Here is a 16,082-nt window from a genome sequence, read left to right on the forward strand (position 1 = left end):
TTTCCTTCGGAAAGAATCAACATGACTAACTAATTGGGAAATATTTTGATTTGGTTTTTGCAGCTTTAAATTGAGAAGCCTAAGTTGATTAGTCATGTCAGTAATAAAGGCAAGTTCGGAAAGAAATGTTATATCTTCTAAAACAGATATATATTCCTGAAATTTTGGATTGTTTATTTCTTGCAAGAAAAGGAGGATCTCTTTTCTTATTGCAAAAAATATTTCCAAACATTTTGCAGCACTAAGCCAACGTACTGAACAATAAAGTGGGACATCTGTGTGGACAGCATTATGTTCTTGGAGAAATAATTGAAATTTTCGATGACTGAGGAACTTGTGTCCACCTTTAATTATATTAATGATTTTAGTAACAGTCTCCATAGCTGTTGACAATTTGATAACTTTGCCGCTTAGTGCTTCCTGATGAATTATACAATGTATAATAGGGATATTAAAATTTCGCTGCTTTAATTGGCCGGCAAATCCTATTTTTGAACCTACCATAGCTTTTGCGCCGTCAGTCGTAATCGAAGAACATTTATTGAAGTCTACGTCAAACTTTTTAAGCGAGTCTTCGACTGCTAAAAAAATATCAAGTCCGGTTGTTGTATCATGTAACGAGACAAAATCTAAGAGCTCCTCGACACATGAGAAATCGTCTTGCACGATTCGAATAAAAATACTCAACTGACTCGTATGTCGGATATCGGTGCTCTCATCCAAACACAAAGAAAAATACATACAGGACTTTATAAGATTTTTTAATTTTTCTTCTATAGAATTACTGAAATCAGTAATTCTCGAAGTAATAGTTTTTGCACTGAGAGGAATACGCATTGCTTCGTCAAGCCTCAAGGAATTACCGAAAGCTTTTACTGCTTCGATGATACAGTTTTTCACGAAAGTACCTTCGGTAAATGGCTTCGAATTTTGTGCTATAAGCAAAGAAATAGCATAAGAGGCTAGTAGGGATTTTTGAGAGGAAGATTTAGAAGAAGATATTGCACCTTCTTCAAAAAATAACCATTCTTGATATACTAATTTCAATCCTTCAATAATACTTAACTTTTCTGAATGTGAGTAATTCGAGTAATCGACTGAATGACTATTTATTAGGGTTCGAAATTTTCCGGAAAAAAATTTTTTGGGAAAAATTTCCGTGAAATTTTTCATATTTTTCCGAAAAATAAGAAAAATTAGAAAAATACTTTTTTTCTTATTTTGCTTTTAATTGACCTTTCTACAGCTGTAGAATTTTTTTCTGACGTCATTAGTTCGGGTCTTCGGGTTGTTTTGATTGTTTTGAATCTGGCGCGCCGGCGCGCCGCGCTTACGAGTTACGGCCTAACCAGCTGTATGCAGTGTATGCTCGTATATACGTACATACATCAGGGGTCCGATTCTCTAACGACAAACGTATGCGTAAAATCTGCTCTAACAGAAAAGTTGCAAGCTTATTGGCTAAAAACTGTGCGATAGCCAATCAATTTGCAGCCTTTCTGTTAGAGCAGAGTTTGCGCATACGTTTCTCGTTAGAGAATCGAGCCCCAGAGGTCTGTGGTCTGTTTTCTATTGCTGCACTGCTGAACTAGTGCACACTGGTGCAGTAAGTTAGAGTGGTAGTAGTGGGACAATTATATTTTGTTTTACGTTTTACTCTAATTTACTGCACCAGTGTGCACTAGTTCAGCAGTGCAGCAATAGAAAACAGATTTTTTGTGTGAGTAAGGAAGGGCCAGTTTCACAAACGTCGGTTAACTTTTAACCTTAGGTTAACTTACTCTTTGTCTCTTTCTAACGTTCTCCTTAGAAAGAGACGAAGAGTGAGTTAACCTAAGTCGTCTCTTTCTAAGGAGAACGTTGGAAAGAGACAAAGAGTAAGTTAACCTAAGGTTAAAAGTTAAAAGTTAACCGACGTTTGTGGAAGTGGGCCTAAGGCCACCGATTTGTCATCTGGTATAACCTAAGAAGCTGTTGTTTTGACTGCGGAGGAGGCTGTGGAGACGTAGTGGGTGTAAATGTAAGGAAGAAGCTGCGGCCACGACGCTGCGAGGTGAAGTTTATTTTTAGTTGACAAAAGAAACAATCTTTGGTAAGCAAAATTATCTACATTATTATCTGTCCAATTAAATCTGAACTTTACGTATAACAACTGCATTTTTTCCCAGTTTTTTGCCAGAAATACTCAAATACATGATGGGACGTAAGAAAGCTAGTATTTGGCGACATTTTGTGACATCAGAAGGTCCATCAACTTCTTCCAAAACCTCCCTATCCTGTATAGCAGTTTGTAGCTATTGTAACCTAAAGTATTCCTTTGCCAACGCTACGCGGATGATTCAGCACATTGCGAAAGACTGTAAACAATGCCCGGAGAGTGCAAGAAAAGAAACTCAGAAAGCTATCCAGGTTAGTCTTTTCTTAAAAAAAAATTAATCAAAAAAATTAATTATAAAAATTGGCCAAAACAGTGACACATTTCATTTTAATCATTTTCCTTTTTATGTTTTAGAAACATTCAAGTACAAAGAGGTTAAGAATTCAAAGCGATACAAGTGATGATGAGGATAACAATCTCGTGCCCTTGTCCGTACCTAATGCTGCTCCTTCATTTGAATCAACTCTAGCCAGTACGCCCTCAGTGTCAAGCTCAAGCACTTCAAAATCCTCAAGATCTAATAAGACCTTAGAGAAATTCGTTTCAGTGACTACGGATAAAATGAAGACAAAAATTGATCATGCTTTGGCTAGAGCAGTGTTTATTACTGGTGTTCCTTTTTCCATCTTTGAAAATCCATACTGGAAGTTTGCTATGTCTCTCATGCGTCCTTCCTATGAACCTCCATCTGCATACCAAATAAGTAACCCTCTTTTAAATTCTGAATATGACCAGGTTATGCAGTCTGTGAAAGCAAAGATTAAAGCTGCTCCGTGTTTGGGTATTATAACTGATGGATGGACAAATATAAGGGGAGAGAATTTAATAAACTTTGTCATATCCACTCCAGAACCGATATTTTTGAAATCAGTCGCACCTGGTAAAGAGCGAGAAACAGCTAAGTTTATATCTAGTGAAATACTTAAGATAATAGATGATCTTGTCAAAGATGATGTAGATGTGAAACGTATATTTTTGATTGTTACTGATAATGCAGCTAACATGCGTGCAGCGTGGTCTCTGGTAAATGAAAAACATCCTCACATTGTAACAATTGGTTGCTGTGCACATTCATTAAATTTGCTTGTGAATGACATGATCAAACAGCCAAGCGTTCAGTGTATAAATAAAAAAGTAAAAAAGGTAATTAAAGAATTCAAGAATCATCATGTTATTAATGCTGTTTTCAAGTCAGAGCAGAAAGAAAGATATGGGTCTAAGGCTATTTCTCTCAAGCTGCCACCAAAAACCAGATGGTTTTACTTAGTAATTTCTCTGTACTCAATCAGATCCAACAAAGCAGCAATGCAGGCTACAGTAATTGAGGAAAATCTTGATGTTAAAAGAGAAATACGAGATATGGTTTTGGACAATGATGGTTTTTGGGAACTTATAAGTGAATTATACAAAATGTTGATTGAAATCGCTAAAGCAATATCTAAAGTAGAAAGTGATAAAACTGTACTTTCAGAGGTGCCTCAACTAACAAAACAGATTAGTACTAATGTTTCTCTTGCAGTCGATACTTCTTCAATATTCACCGGTGAAGAGAAAATAAAAGTGAATAAAGCTATTGTTGAAAGACTGTACAATTGTAACTCTGAAATTCATTTTGCAGCCAATTTACTAGATCCAAAGAAATTGGGTAAAGATTTAGAATTAGTTGAAAAGCAATCAGCTTTTCAATTTATAAGTAAGCAATGTGAATTCCTGAACTTGGAAAAAGGTTTGGTCTTGGCAAATTTAGCTGAATTTAGAACAAAAACTGGTTTTTTCTCTGATAGTAGTATCTGGGAAGCTGCCGCTCATGTGAGCCCTGCCACTTGGTGGGGAGGATTTTGTTCAGATCAAAATCTTTATCCTATTGCTATGCGTTTATTTAATGTTCCACCTAGTTCAGCTGCTTGTGAACGTAACTGGTCAACCCATGGCTTTGTTCATTCAAAGATAAGAAACAGGTTGACTAATGAGCGAGTTCAAAAGCAGGTTGCAATCAAATCCAACCTGCGTTTCACTGCAAATGCGTTACCTGAGAAGCCGTCCAAAGCTAAAAATAAGGATTTTTGTGATAGTAGTTGTAATGATACCTCTTATGTACCTGTTCCTATTGACAGCACCAATGATATAGCCGATATAGGTTTAAGTTTTGAGTTAGACTGTGATTCTCTAGACTTCATGTCTGAAACTGAAAGTGAAAGTGACTCAGACTACTCAGAAGTCATGAGTCTCAATTTCTCAAAATGTGCCAATTACATAAGAATAAGTAAAATAAGCGAGAGGAGATGATGTTCAAAGTGCAATTGACAATTGTGATGCATTAGTAATTAGTACTAATGTATTTTTGAAACTTATATAAGTCTGTTCAAAATAAAAATATAATTTGAGAATTTGGATATACATATAACATATATGACTTTTTCTCTCTGACAAAGCCCCTCATTTTATCAAAAGTAATACAATATACAATAATATTATAGCATAGCATGTGATGTAGGATGTAGTTCATGTCAACGTAAAGAAGAATATTAGTTTTCTTCAGTCTCTTAAGATTTTTAAGTAACGGTTTGAAGCAAAACATACAAAAAAAAGAAATTAAATATTTTTTCATATTTTTCTTGGAAAAAAATACAAGGGAAATTTTTCCAAAAAAACCGGAAATTTTTCCAATTTTACCGGAAATTTTTCCATGCTTTAGAACCCTACTATTTATGAAATGCCTCTCTACTGTAAATTTTTTTACTGCCGAAGGTTCAAAACCGCAAAGTAAACAAACCGTACGATTGGAAATGTAACTGAAGAAATAATTAACTTCCCAGGACTGATCAAATTCTTGAACATACCTTTTGTGATCCATCCTTAAGATAGATTTGTTAAAAGAAGAACAAAACCTATTTTTTTCCACTGCAAACGACAGCAACTTCTATCAGCCGATGTGTCCACTACGACCGAGAGAGTTTAAATGACTCTCAGGAAGCAAAATTTTTTAAACAATTGATGACGGCGACTGTTACGTGGGCGCGAGAGAGTTTAACCCAACGCAACCGGCGTGATCGCGTAACAGTCGCCGTCATCAATTGTTTAAAAAATTTTGCTTCCTGAGAGTCATTTAAACTCTCTCGGTCGTAGTGGACACATCGGCTGATAGAAGTTGCTGTCGTTTGCAGTGGAAAAAAATAGGTTTTGTTCTTCTTTTAACAAATCTATCTTAAGGATGGATCACAAAAGGTATGTTCAAGAATTTGATCAGTCCTGGGAAGTTAATTATTTCTTCAGTTACATTTCCAATCGTACGGTTTGTTTACTTTGCGGTTTTGAACCTTCGGCAGTAAAAAAATTTACAGTAAAAAAGGCATTTCATAAATAGTCATTCAGTCGATTACTCGAATTACTCACATTCAGAAAAGTTAAGTATTATTGAAGGATTGAAATTAGTTTATCAAGAATGGTTATTTTTTGAAGAAGGTGCAATATCTTCTTCTAAATCTTCCTCTCAAAAATCCCTACTAGCCTCTTATGCTATTTCTTTGCTTATAGCACAAAATTCGAAGCCATTTACCGAAGGTACTTTCGTGAAAAACTGTATCATCGAAGCAGTAAAAGCTTTCGGTAATTCCTTGAGGCTTGACGAAGCAATGCGTATTCCCCTCAGTGCAAAAACTATTACTTCGAGAATTACTGATTTCAGTAATTCTATAGAAGAAAAATTAAAAAATCTTTTAAAGTCCTGTATGTATTTTTCTTTGTGTTTGGATGAGAGCACCGATATCCGACATACGAGTCAGTGGAGTATTTTTATTCGAATCGTGCAAGACAATTTCTCATGTGTCGAGGAGCTCTTAGATTTTGTCTCGTTACATGATACAACAACCGGACTTGATATTTTTTTAGCAGTCGAAGACTCGCTTAAAAAGTTTGACGTAGACTTCAATAAATGTTCTTCGATTACGACTGACGGCGCAAAAGCTATGGTAGGTTCAAAAATAGGATTTGCCGGCCAATTAAAGCAGCGAAATTTTAATATCCCTATTATACATTGTATAATTCATCAGGAAGCACTAAGCGGCAAAGTTATCAAATTGTCAACAGCTATGGAGACTGTTACTAAAATCATTAATATAATTAAAGGTGGACACAAGTTCCTCAGTCATCGAAAATTTCAATTATTTCTCCAAGAACATAATGCTGTCCACACAGATGTCCCACTTTATTGTTCAGTACGTTGGCTTAGTGCTGCAAAATGTTTGGAAATATTTTTGCAATAAGAAAAGAGATCCTCCTTTTCTTGCAAGAAATAAACAATCCAAAATTTCAGGAATATATATCTGTTTTAGAAGATATAACATTTCTTTCCGAACTTGCCTTTATTACTGACATGACTAATCAACTTAGGCTTCTCAATTTAAAGCTGCAAAAACCAAATCAAAATATTTCCCAATTAGTTAGTCATGTTGATTCTTTCCAAAGGAAATTACAGTTATTCAAATCTCATTTAAATAATAACATTTTCCATTTCTTTCCTTCTTGCCAGATTCTTCTCGAAGAACATGGCAGTAGCTGTAATTTCAAGGAAAACATCCATTTCGTAGATTCTGTTATAGAAGAATTCGATACGCGTTTTACCTGCTTCGAAAAACTTCGAACAGAATTAATTCTTTTTGAGAATCCTCTTACAGCGCCAATCGAAGAACAGCATCTTAATTTACAGGATGAATTATGTGATCTGCAAAATAATATTTCTTTTAAAACGGTTAAAGAAACCGGTGCAGATTTTTATAAAATTTTATCGAAATCATCCTACCCCAAGCTTCGAGATTTTGGACTCCGAATTTATTCTATGTTCGGATCTACATATTTGTGTGAGACTTCTTTCTCAAAAATGAAACTGATCAAAAATGAAAAACGTTCTTGTTTAAGCGACAATTCTTTACCGCGTCTTATGCGTCTTGCTACGTGCAATATGCAGATCGACGTTCCTGCTGTCGCTTGTAAAAAATCCCGAAAATAGTTATTCTGAATGTGAGTATTTTTTATTTCACTTAAGAGATTTATATATAAATATATATATATATATATATATACACATATAATTCTGCTTCTTCATTAATTAAAGTTCCAATTAATTAAATTTATGAAAGGGTTGTCTGTCTTTAGTGGATTAGGCCTACAGGGGATACCACTTAAAAAAAAACGCGTCAATAATAGTACCCCATGGGTGATGCGGAAAACTATTCGCGGAGTGCCGGTACGGTGATGCGGTCGCAAAACGGCACGGTCCTGAGCCTCGCGAAGCTCGTAGGCTGCGCGCGGGACGTCGCGGTAAGAGGAGAGCGGGAGGCGGAGTCAAATGAAAATCGGCCGAAATGTGCATTTCTTGCCGAGCTCTGCTCTACATCAACAAAAGGAAGAAAAATCTAGTTAATTCGCGAAAAATATTCAGAAACTGAAATTGAACTTGCCTTTTTGCAAAACTTGCGCAATAGTGGCAAGACTGAAATAGCAAATATAATAAACGACCTGTTACTTAAAACTGATGATGACATTAAAAGCTTAAAAAAAAATAAAATTATTCCGTTTTCAGAAACTGAAGCTATAGCGCTAATAGAAGACGTAAAATTGACAAAATATCAATATGAAACAATTCGATCACAAATAAAACAGCGGAATGCAGATATTTTGGTTCCATATAAACAACTTTCTTTCGCAAAAAAACAGTGCTACCCTGCAGAAGCAGCATTTAGTATCACGGAAACGGATGTCAAAATTAAATTACAAGCCTTATTAGACCATACAGGATCACGAATACTGCAAGTGCAAAATGTTGTTCCTGTCAATTTTGAAAAAGAGCAATCTGTGTCTTTAACGTTAATCACAAAATGGGGATGTGATGGGGCTTCTGATCAGGGACAATATAAACAGAAATTCGCTGATGATTGTATATCGGATGAAAGTATTTTTATGGTTTCGCTGGTTCCAATATGTTTGGAATCTGAATCTTCGGTACTATGGAATAATCCTCATCCTGCTTTTCCTAGGTATTGTAGACCAATACAATTTGAATATGCGAAAGAATCGCCAGATAAAACTAGGGCAGAAGTGAGGTCCTTACAAGATGAAATTAATTACCTTGAGCCAACATCTATTACAATAAATGGCGTTAATTTTTTGGTGTATCATAAAATGTTGCTCACAATGGTAGATGGCAAAGTCTGCCAAGCTCTCTCTAATACTGCATCGGCATCAACGTGCTATATATGCGGAGCCAATCCTTTTCAAATGAATAATTTGGATCAAGTAAGACAAAAACATGAAATCGTTGCCAATTTCCAATTTGGTCTTTCCACTTTACACGCGTGGATACGTTTTATGGAATGCCTTCTTCATATAGCGTATCGCCTACAATTTAAGAATGGACAGCAAAAACACCCGAACAGAAAGACCAAATAAAAAATGCAAAACAAAAAATCCAAAGAGGTTTTAAAGAGCATATGGGTTTGATTGTAAATGTACCGAAACATGGTTCTGGAACATCGAACGACGGCAATACTGCACGTAGATTTTTTCGAGATCCACAATTAACATCAATGATTACAGGCATTAATCAAATACTGATAAAGAGATTTAGTATTATTCTCCAGACAATGGCTTGCGGGAAAAAAATTGATTCTTGTAAATTTGACGCATATGCACTAGAAACAGCCAAGATTTACGTAGATCTATATCCTTGGTATTATATGGCTTCATCTGTGCATAAAATATTGGTGTATGGCGGAAAAGTCATTAAATCGGCTCTTCTTCCTATTGGCCAATTGACGGAAGAAGCTCAAGAAGCGAGAAACAAGGACTTCAAACGCTTTCGCGAATATAATACCCGGAAGTGTAATCGAGGTGCTACTAATGCTGACATAATACATAAATTATTGATTTCTTCTGATCCATTTATAGGTAGCATCAGACAAAATAAAAATTAGAAAACTAAGGATAGCATTATCGATAAAGAAGCCCAGGACTTGTTAATCGCAGAGTAATATATGTTCTGCACACACATTGGTGCATTCGATTAACTTCTTTTTGTAAATTTATATAAAATATCAATTTGTAGCAAATTGTTTGAAAGTCCGAGTGATTGTTCAAAGTTTATATGTATATCGCGATCTTGAAACTACGACATTTCCGTTTTCTCATATTTACACGTAAATAAAAAGAAAGAAAAAACGTTTATCAAAAATCGGCCATGACAGATTTCTGAGGAATTTTATAAGCTTTAATTTAAGACCCTGATCATTAAAATCGGTTGTATACTTTCGGCTAAAAGTTATTTTGAACGAAAAGGTGCTATTTTGCCTCACTGTGGAGCGGCCAGCGCGTCGGGACACGTTCTATAAACATTTATCATATCGATGTTCGGCCGATAGTATTTATAAACATTGAATAAACATTTATAAACATTTATAAACATTTATAAATACTTCAGATACGAGCGCCTATGACAGGTTTTCTTTCTAGGAAAAGTCATCACGAGGGGAAGGGGGGGTCCACGTTTTAAGGCGTGGGGTCCATGGGGAAGGTGGCGGGGTCCGCGGGGGAGGGGTTGTCATGTTACCAAAGCGAGCGCCGATGTCCGGCTGCTATAAGTTTATCGACAAATGTAAACGTGATAAAATTTCTCGTCGTTGACGAATTAACCGTCGCGGTGGTTTCATCATGTTTTCTTCTAGGAAGAGACGGTGTCGATAACGATTTAACCGTCGCGGACTCCTCTTCATGTTTTTTTTCTAGGAAGAGACGGTGTCGATGACGATTTAACCGCCGCGGCGCGGAATATCCCGGCTGTGCGCGGGGTGGCGCGGCATATTGTAAAAGCGAGCGCCGATGTCCGGCTGCTAGAATGTATAAACAATATTTTTTCTAACGGTAATTATACAAATGCATCGTCGCCAGGATGATTGATCAGTCTTCGGCTAGCTTTCGCGACGCGAACGTTCATATTCGAGGGTGAAGGTTTTTTGTGTCAAGTGGGCGGTAATATAAAGGAAAAAAGTTTTTTTTCGTAACAGTGAGCATGAAAAAAATATGGAGATAGACAATAATTTCGATATGGATGTAGATTCATCCGACGAGGATCGGCCGATGTCACCGGACAGCACTTATAACAGCGATGAAGACGATAACCATAAAGAAGTTATCAATAAAACAGTGTCGCGTCCGGAAATTTTAGCGCTAAATGGACGTACGAAGTGTTGCGCCATTTATTTTTATTATATTGACGGTTCATATATCGTGTGTGCTTCGTGTATGATTGCTTATGCAGACACTGAATCTGAGCACATGTATGCTATTTGAAAACATGTAACCGAGCCGTACGATATAATAAATGGTCGATTTTGCAAAAATTTTAGTACTCCATTATACCAAATATTGCCGTGCAATATGTGCCCGATTTGCACGAAGTGAAAAAAACATTAGCTTTCGCGACGTGAACGTTTTTCATAACAGTGAGCAAAAATGTCATCGGACAGTGATTACTTCAGCGATGAAGACTATGGTCATAAAGAAGTCATCGATAAAATAGTGTCGCGTTCGGAAATCGTTGCACTAAATTTACGTACAAAAGAGTGCGTAATATACTTTTATTATTCAACGGGTGGTGCATTTGCACTATGTCCTTCGTGCATGATAGCTGTATCGGACCTTGATATCGAGTACATGTACGCTGTCAGAAAACACTTCGTTGATTTACGCGATACGATGCATTACCGCGCCTGCTCAAAGTGTCGAGAATCATTGTACATGACATTTCCATGCAACATGTGCCCAATTTGCACGAAGTGAAAAAAACAATATCGCGAGTGGGACATTATATATATAACGTGCGCAACATGGAATGGACAAGTGACGAGAGCTCTACAGAGTTTCCAGACTCTGAGGATGAGTATATAATGGAAGATGTCACCGATTCTTATCTCATGTAACTTGCTTATTTAAGATAAAGATAATTCTACACGGACAGAATTTTCTCTTAAAATTTACCCTGAAATCATGGTAGTTGTGGGACAACACGTACCACCAAGAATTTTATGCGAGCTATTCTGATTAATATCCACCATAATAAAGAATATTAATATCTATTACATTATTTCTGTCCTCCAGCTTGTCCACGCAATCCACGTATTCGTACGGAAAGACACCTTTTTGCGTCAAAAGATCAAAATCCTCGGTCGATAATTCGGTCTGAAAATTGAGAACGTACAATTTTTAACTTATCTTTGCATAGAAAAGATGCTAATTTATCGAGGCTGCTACTCATAAATTTATACGAATCGATAAACCGTAATTTTATGTCGCTTCGCGAATCTGATTCTTCGGCGGTATCTTTAACGTGTTTCGTGAACGATATGTATTTTTCTTTCGTGATTGGAAGTAAGTCTACGTGTCCTTCGTACGCTGTAGCTATTTCCGTGATAATAAAATACGCGTCGTTGCCTGATAAATTGTGAAAAATTATTGGAATGCAATGCGAATCTTTATAATTTAGATTACAGTTGGAATGCGCGGGACCTCTACAACGACCGGTCAGATGACAATAATCGCGTACTCGCACGTCGTCTGGCTCGAACGGTTTTTCGCAAATGTGACAGTGCGTCGCGCTGTGAAATATCTGCCGCTCGTCTCGCGTTAATTCTGTCATGCGAACATTACCTGACAAGATAGTCTTTACGTCGTGTGCTAAACGTCTTAGTTCCTCGGCGAACCACGCGATGCAATCTTTATCGCGACGAAACCGATACGCGGATAACGAGTCGTCGTACGAGCACCGCACGTAGTATCCTATGCTAGATACCCGATGATGTTGAAACCTGAACGTGGACGTTCTCGGATCCGCATCCGTCTTCTCGAGTGTACATTCCAGGTCGGCGTACACGACGAACGGAACTCGTTCCTTCCTGCTGTGATTCTTAAAACTCAGCCACTTGTCATCCTCGCTCGGTAGTCGGATGGCACAATTGTTTATCTCTCGGCAGTCTACTCCGTGGGCTTTCAATTTCTCGCTCGAAATAAAATAATGTAAACAACTGCAAAAAGAAAAACACAATTTTTTGTAAATTTTTATATTAAAAAAATATTTTATAATTTTATTAAAAGGAGTATAAGTACTCACCGATCGCAAAAGTATTTTCGATCATAATGCCTGCTCAATTGCGAGCTAACGAGACGCGATAGATATTTTATCCACGCGAAATGTCCCACGTTGTCATCTCGCGGGTCCTGCACGTACAACAAATTGACATGCTTTTCTCTCTTCCGGTCGGTGAACCGTATCGGGAGAACGTTTGGCGTCTTCTCTCCCTCAACAGTATATACGTTGATCGACACGTCGTTGAGTCGTTCGAACCGTTTAATCTGTTTCAAAGTCATTGGAAACTCAATGTCTTGTAAGTTTAATACTGTTGTGTAATGAGGGTATGAAGATTCCCGATATGTATGGTCCTTGACAGGATACAGCGCGGCGACCACAGACCACGCGAAGCACGCATTGTCCATAGATTGCACGTTGATCACCGCTTTCTTCAATTTAATTTCTTGCGGTAAATTGATGTAACATCCCGCGCGCAAAGGATTGTACTTGTTCACGTTCACTGTCAAATTGAGTATACGCGACAACGCCCACCCCGCTGTCACGTTCCTGAAATTCCTCCAGAGATGATAAAGTAGGCTCGATAACGTGTCGCTTGTACCACTCGCGCAGATCGGACCGATCGGACGAACGAAAGAGTTCGCAGTTTCTCGTGTTGATACATTTATTCGCACGTTTGTCACCCGTCACAAACTCACCGTTGAACACAGTGTTTATCTTTACACTTGCGTGTCTTTGCTTGACATTCCGCACACGATCGAGCACGATGACTCCAGCATCTTTGAGAAATTGTCGCGGTTCGATGTGATTGATATTTATCACCGCACCGGTCAATACACGGCTTTCGAACGCGGTATCGATCTCTCGCCAAACGAGTCTTTCCGCGTTATCGTCACTACTACTGCCCGCCGCGTACTCACCACCGATATGTACGAAACGTCTCTGTAATCGAGTCTTTGCACCTTCGAGTCGCGCGATTATTGCCACTAAAGATTGTCTGTGTCCGATTGAGAGCCGCGGACGCTTGAAACGACAGCCTTCTTCGAGCTGCTCAATAAATTCCTCACATCGCTGTTCCCATGCAAAATATTCGCTCAAGGTAGCGATTTGGTTGGATTGTTCCAACAGGTCGCGTTCCGTTTCATCGGGATGTTCCATTTTTTTATACTGTTTTTTTTTCACGCACTATTTTTATATCACGTCACATTTTTCGGAAGAGCACTTACACGTGACTCGATCACACGCTGAACAATATCGTTCGCAATGTTGAACGCAATAGTGCTTAAGCATAAAACGATGAAGACTGAAGAAGGAGACACCAAAGTGCCAATTATTAATAAAATCATAAAATTCACGTTCACCAGTTCTTTGAAGCATCAATGTACGGCTAGGATCATTGATAGGGTTAGGGTACATTGACAGATGTGCCGAGTTGTTCATCACCGCCAATTCGACGTACTTCCCAATACCTGTATGAATCTTAATGTATACAACTTCACACTCATACTTGAGCTTCTCATAAATTTTAGTCGCCCAATAGTGATAGTCAACAATAGGCTTAATATAATGTGGCACAACGTTAGCACAGCGAGCTGCACGTGATTCTTTCTCGCTAACGCACTTGTCCCGCAGCCATCGATACACTTTCCGTCTTACGTTAGACCTCCAGTTATAAGGAAGATCGTCGTTAATAACGACTCCTTGTCTAACGATGCGTTGACCGGTCCCGCGTATACCTAGTTCGCGATCGCGAAGAAACTGTACCGGTGATATTCGTCGCACATCCGTCAATTTTACTCCTTGATCTTCTTCACGCAAAGCATCGGTGACATCTTCCATTATATACTCATCCTCAGAATCTGGAAACTCTGTAGAGCTATCGTTACTTGTCCATTCCATGTTGCGCACGTTATATATATAATGTCCCGCTTGCGATAATGTTTTTTTCACTTCGTGCAAATTGGGCACATGTTGCATGAAAATGTCAAGTACAATGATTCTCGACACTTTGAGCAGGCGCGGTAATGCATCGTATCGCGTAAATCAACGAAGTGTTTTCTGACAGCGTACATGTACTCGATATCAAGGTCCGATACAGCTATCATGCACGAAGGACATAGTGCAAATGCACCACCCGTTGAATAATAAAAGTATATTACGCACTCTTTCGTACGTAAATTTAGTGCAACGATTTCCGAACGCGACACTATTTTATCGATGACTTCTTTATGACCATCGTCTTCATCGCTGAAGTAATCACTGTCCGATGACATTTTTGCTCACTGTTATGAAAAACGTTCACGTCGCGAAAGCTAATGTTTTTTTCACTTCGTGCAAATCAGGCACATATTGCACGGCAATATTTGGTATAATGGAGTACTACAATTTTTGCAAAATCGACCATTTATTATATCGTACGGCTCGGTTACATCTTTTCGAATAGCATACATGTGCTCAGATTCAGTGTCTGCATAAGCAATCATACACGAAGCACACACGATATATGAACTGTCAATATAATAGAAATAAATGGCGCAACACTTCGTGCGTCTATTTAGCGCTAAAATTTCCGGACGCGACACTGTTTTATTGATAACTTCTTTACGGTTATCGTCTTCATCGCTGTTATAAGTGTCCGGTGACATCGGCCGATCCTCGTCGGATGAATCTACATCCATATCGAAATTATTGTCTATCTCCATATTTTTTTCATGCTCACTGTTACGAAAAAAAACTTTTTTCCTTTATATTACCGCCCACTTGACACAAAAACCTTCACCCTCGAATATGAACGTTCGCGTCGCGAAAGCTAGCCGAAGACTGATCAATCATCCTGGCGACGATGCATTTGTATAATTACCGTTAGAAAAAATATTGTTTATACATTCTAGCAGCCGGACATCGGCGCTCGCTTTTACAATATGCCGCGCCACTCCGCGCACAGCCGGGATATTCCGCGCCGCGACGGTTAAATCGTCATCGACACCGTCTCTTCCTAGAAAAAAAAACATGAAGAGGAGTCCGCGACGGTTAAATCGTTATCGACACCGTCTCTTCCTGGATAAAAACATGAAGAGGACTCCGCGACGGTTAAATCGTCAACGACACCGTCTCTTCCTAGAAGAAAACATGATGAAAGCACCGCGACGGTTAATTCGTCAACGACGAGAAATTTTATCACGTTTACATTTGTCGATAAACTTACAGCAGCCGGACATCGGCGCTCGCTTTGGTAACATGACAACCCCTCCCCCGCGGATCCCTCGCCCTAAAACGTAAACCCCCCCTTCCCCACGTGATGACTTTTCCTAAAAAGAAAACCTGTCATAGGCGCTCGCATCTGAAGTATTTATAAATGTTTATAAATGTTTATAAATGTTTATTCAATGTTTATAAATGTTTATAAATGTTTATAAATACTATCGGCCGAACATCGATATGATAAATGTTTATAGAACGCGTCCCGACGCGCTGGCCGCCCTGACAAACCCCCCCTCCCCTGCCCCCCTCGCCCTCGAGTCCTCCCCGCCCCGCTCCCCCCTCGGAGCACCCGGCCCAGCTCTCTCATATACTCTCTACTCAAGGAAAAGGTACATCCAATGATGGCAACAGGGCCAGAAAATTTTTTGCTAATCCAAAATTATCACCTGCCATTACAGGTTTAGATAAGAATTTAATAACTCGATTTGGAGTTTTTGTTTGGCGCTCACATGTAAATATTAGTTTAAGTTCGCTTGCGTTAATAGTTCGTCTAATTGTTCGCTTAATTGTTTGCCTTAGCCAGTAAAATAG

At 38.4% G+C, this 16,082-nt stretch overlaps 1 protein-coding gene and 1 pseudogene across 1 annotated transcript; one reads left to right on the top strand and one right to left on the bottom strand.

Moving 5' to 3' along the window:
* Positions 1 to 1,898: 1,898 nt before the first annotated feature.
* On the top strand, positions 1,899 to 4,444 carry LOC139783969 (uncharacterized). The gene is made up of 3 exons (XM_071723133.1): positions 1,899 to 2,092; positions 2,169 to 2,409; positions 2,513 to 4,444. The coding sequence occupies exons 2-3, from the start codon at positions 2,194 to 2,196 to the stop codon at positions 4,442 to 4,444; spliced, it is 2,148 nt and encodes a 715-aa protein (XP_071579234.1). The 5' UTR covers positions 1,899 to 2,092; positions 2,169 to 2,193.
* A 3,667-nt stretch (positions 4,445 to 8,111) lies between these two features.
* Positions 8,112 to 13,461, bottom strand: LOC139783970 (uncharacterized; annotated as a pseudogene).
* Between the last annotated feature and the right edge of the window lie 2,621 nt (positions 13,462 to 16,082).

The sequence above is a fragment of the Temnothorax nylanderi genome, unplaced genomic scaffold, assembly GCF_030848795.1.
Source record: "Temnothorax nylanderi isolate EJ_2023f unplaced genomic scaffold, tnyl_v1.0 TNYL_tig0565_pilon, whole genome shotgun sequence".
NCBI lineage: Eukaryota > Metazoa > Arthropoda > Insecta > Hymenoptera > Formicidae > Temnothorax > Temnothorax nylanderi.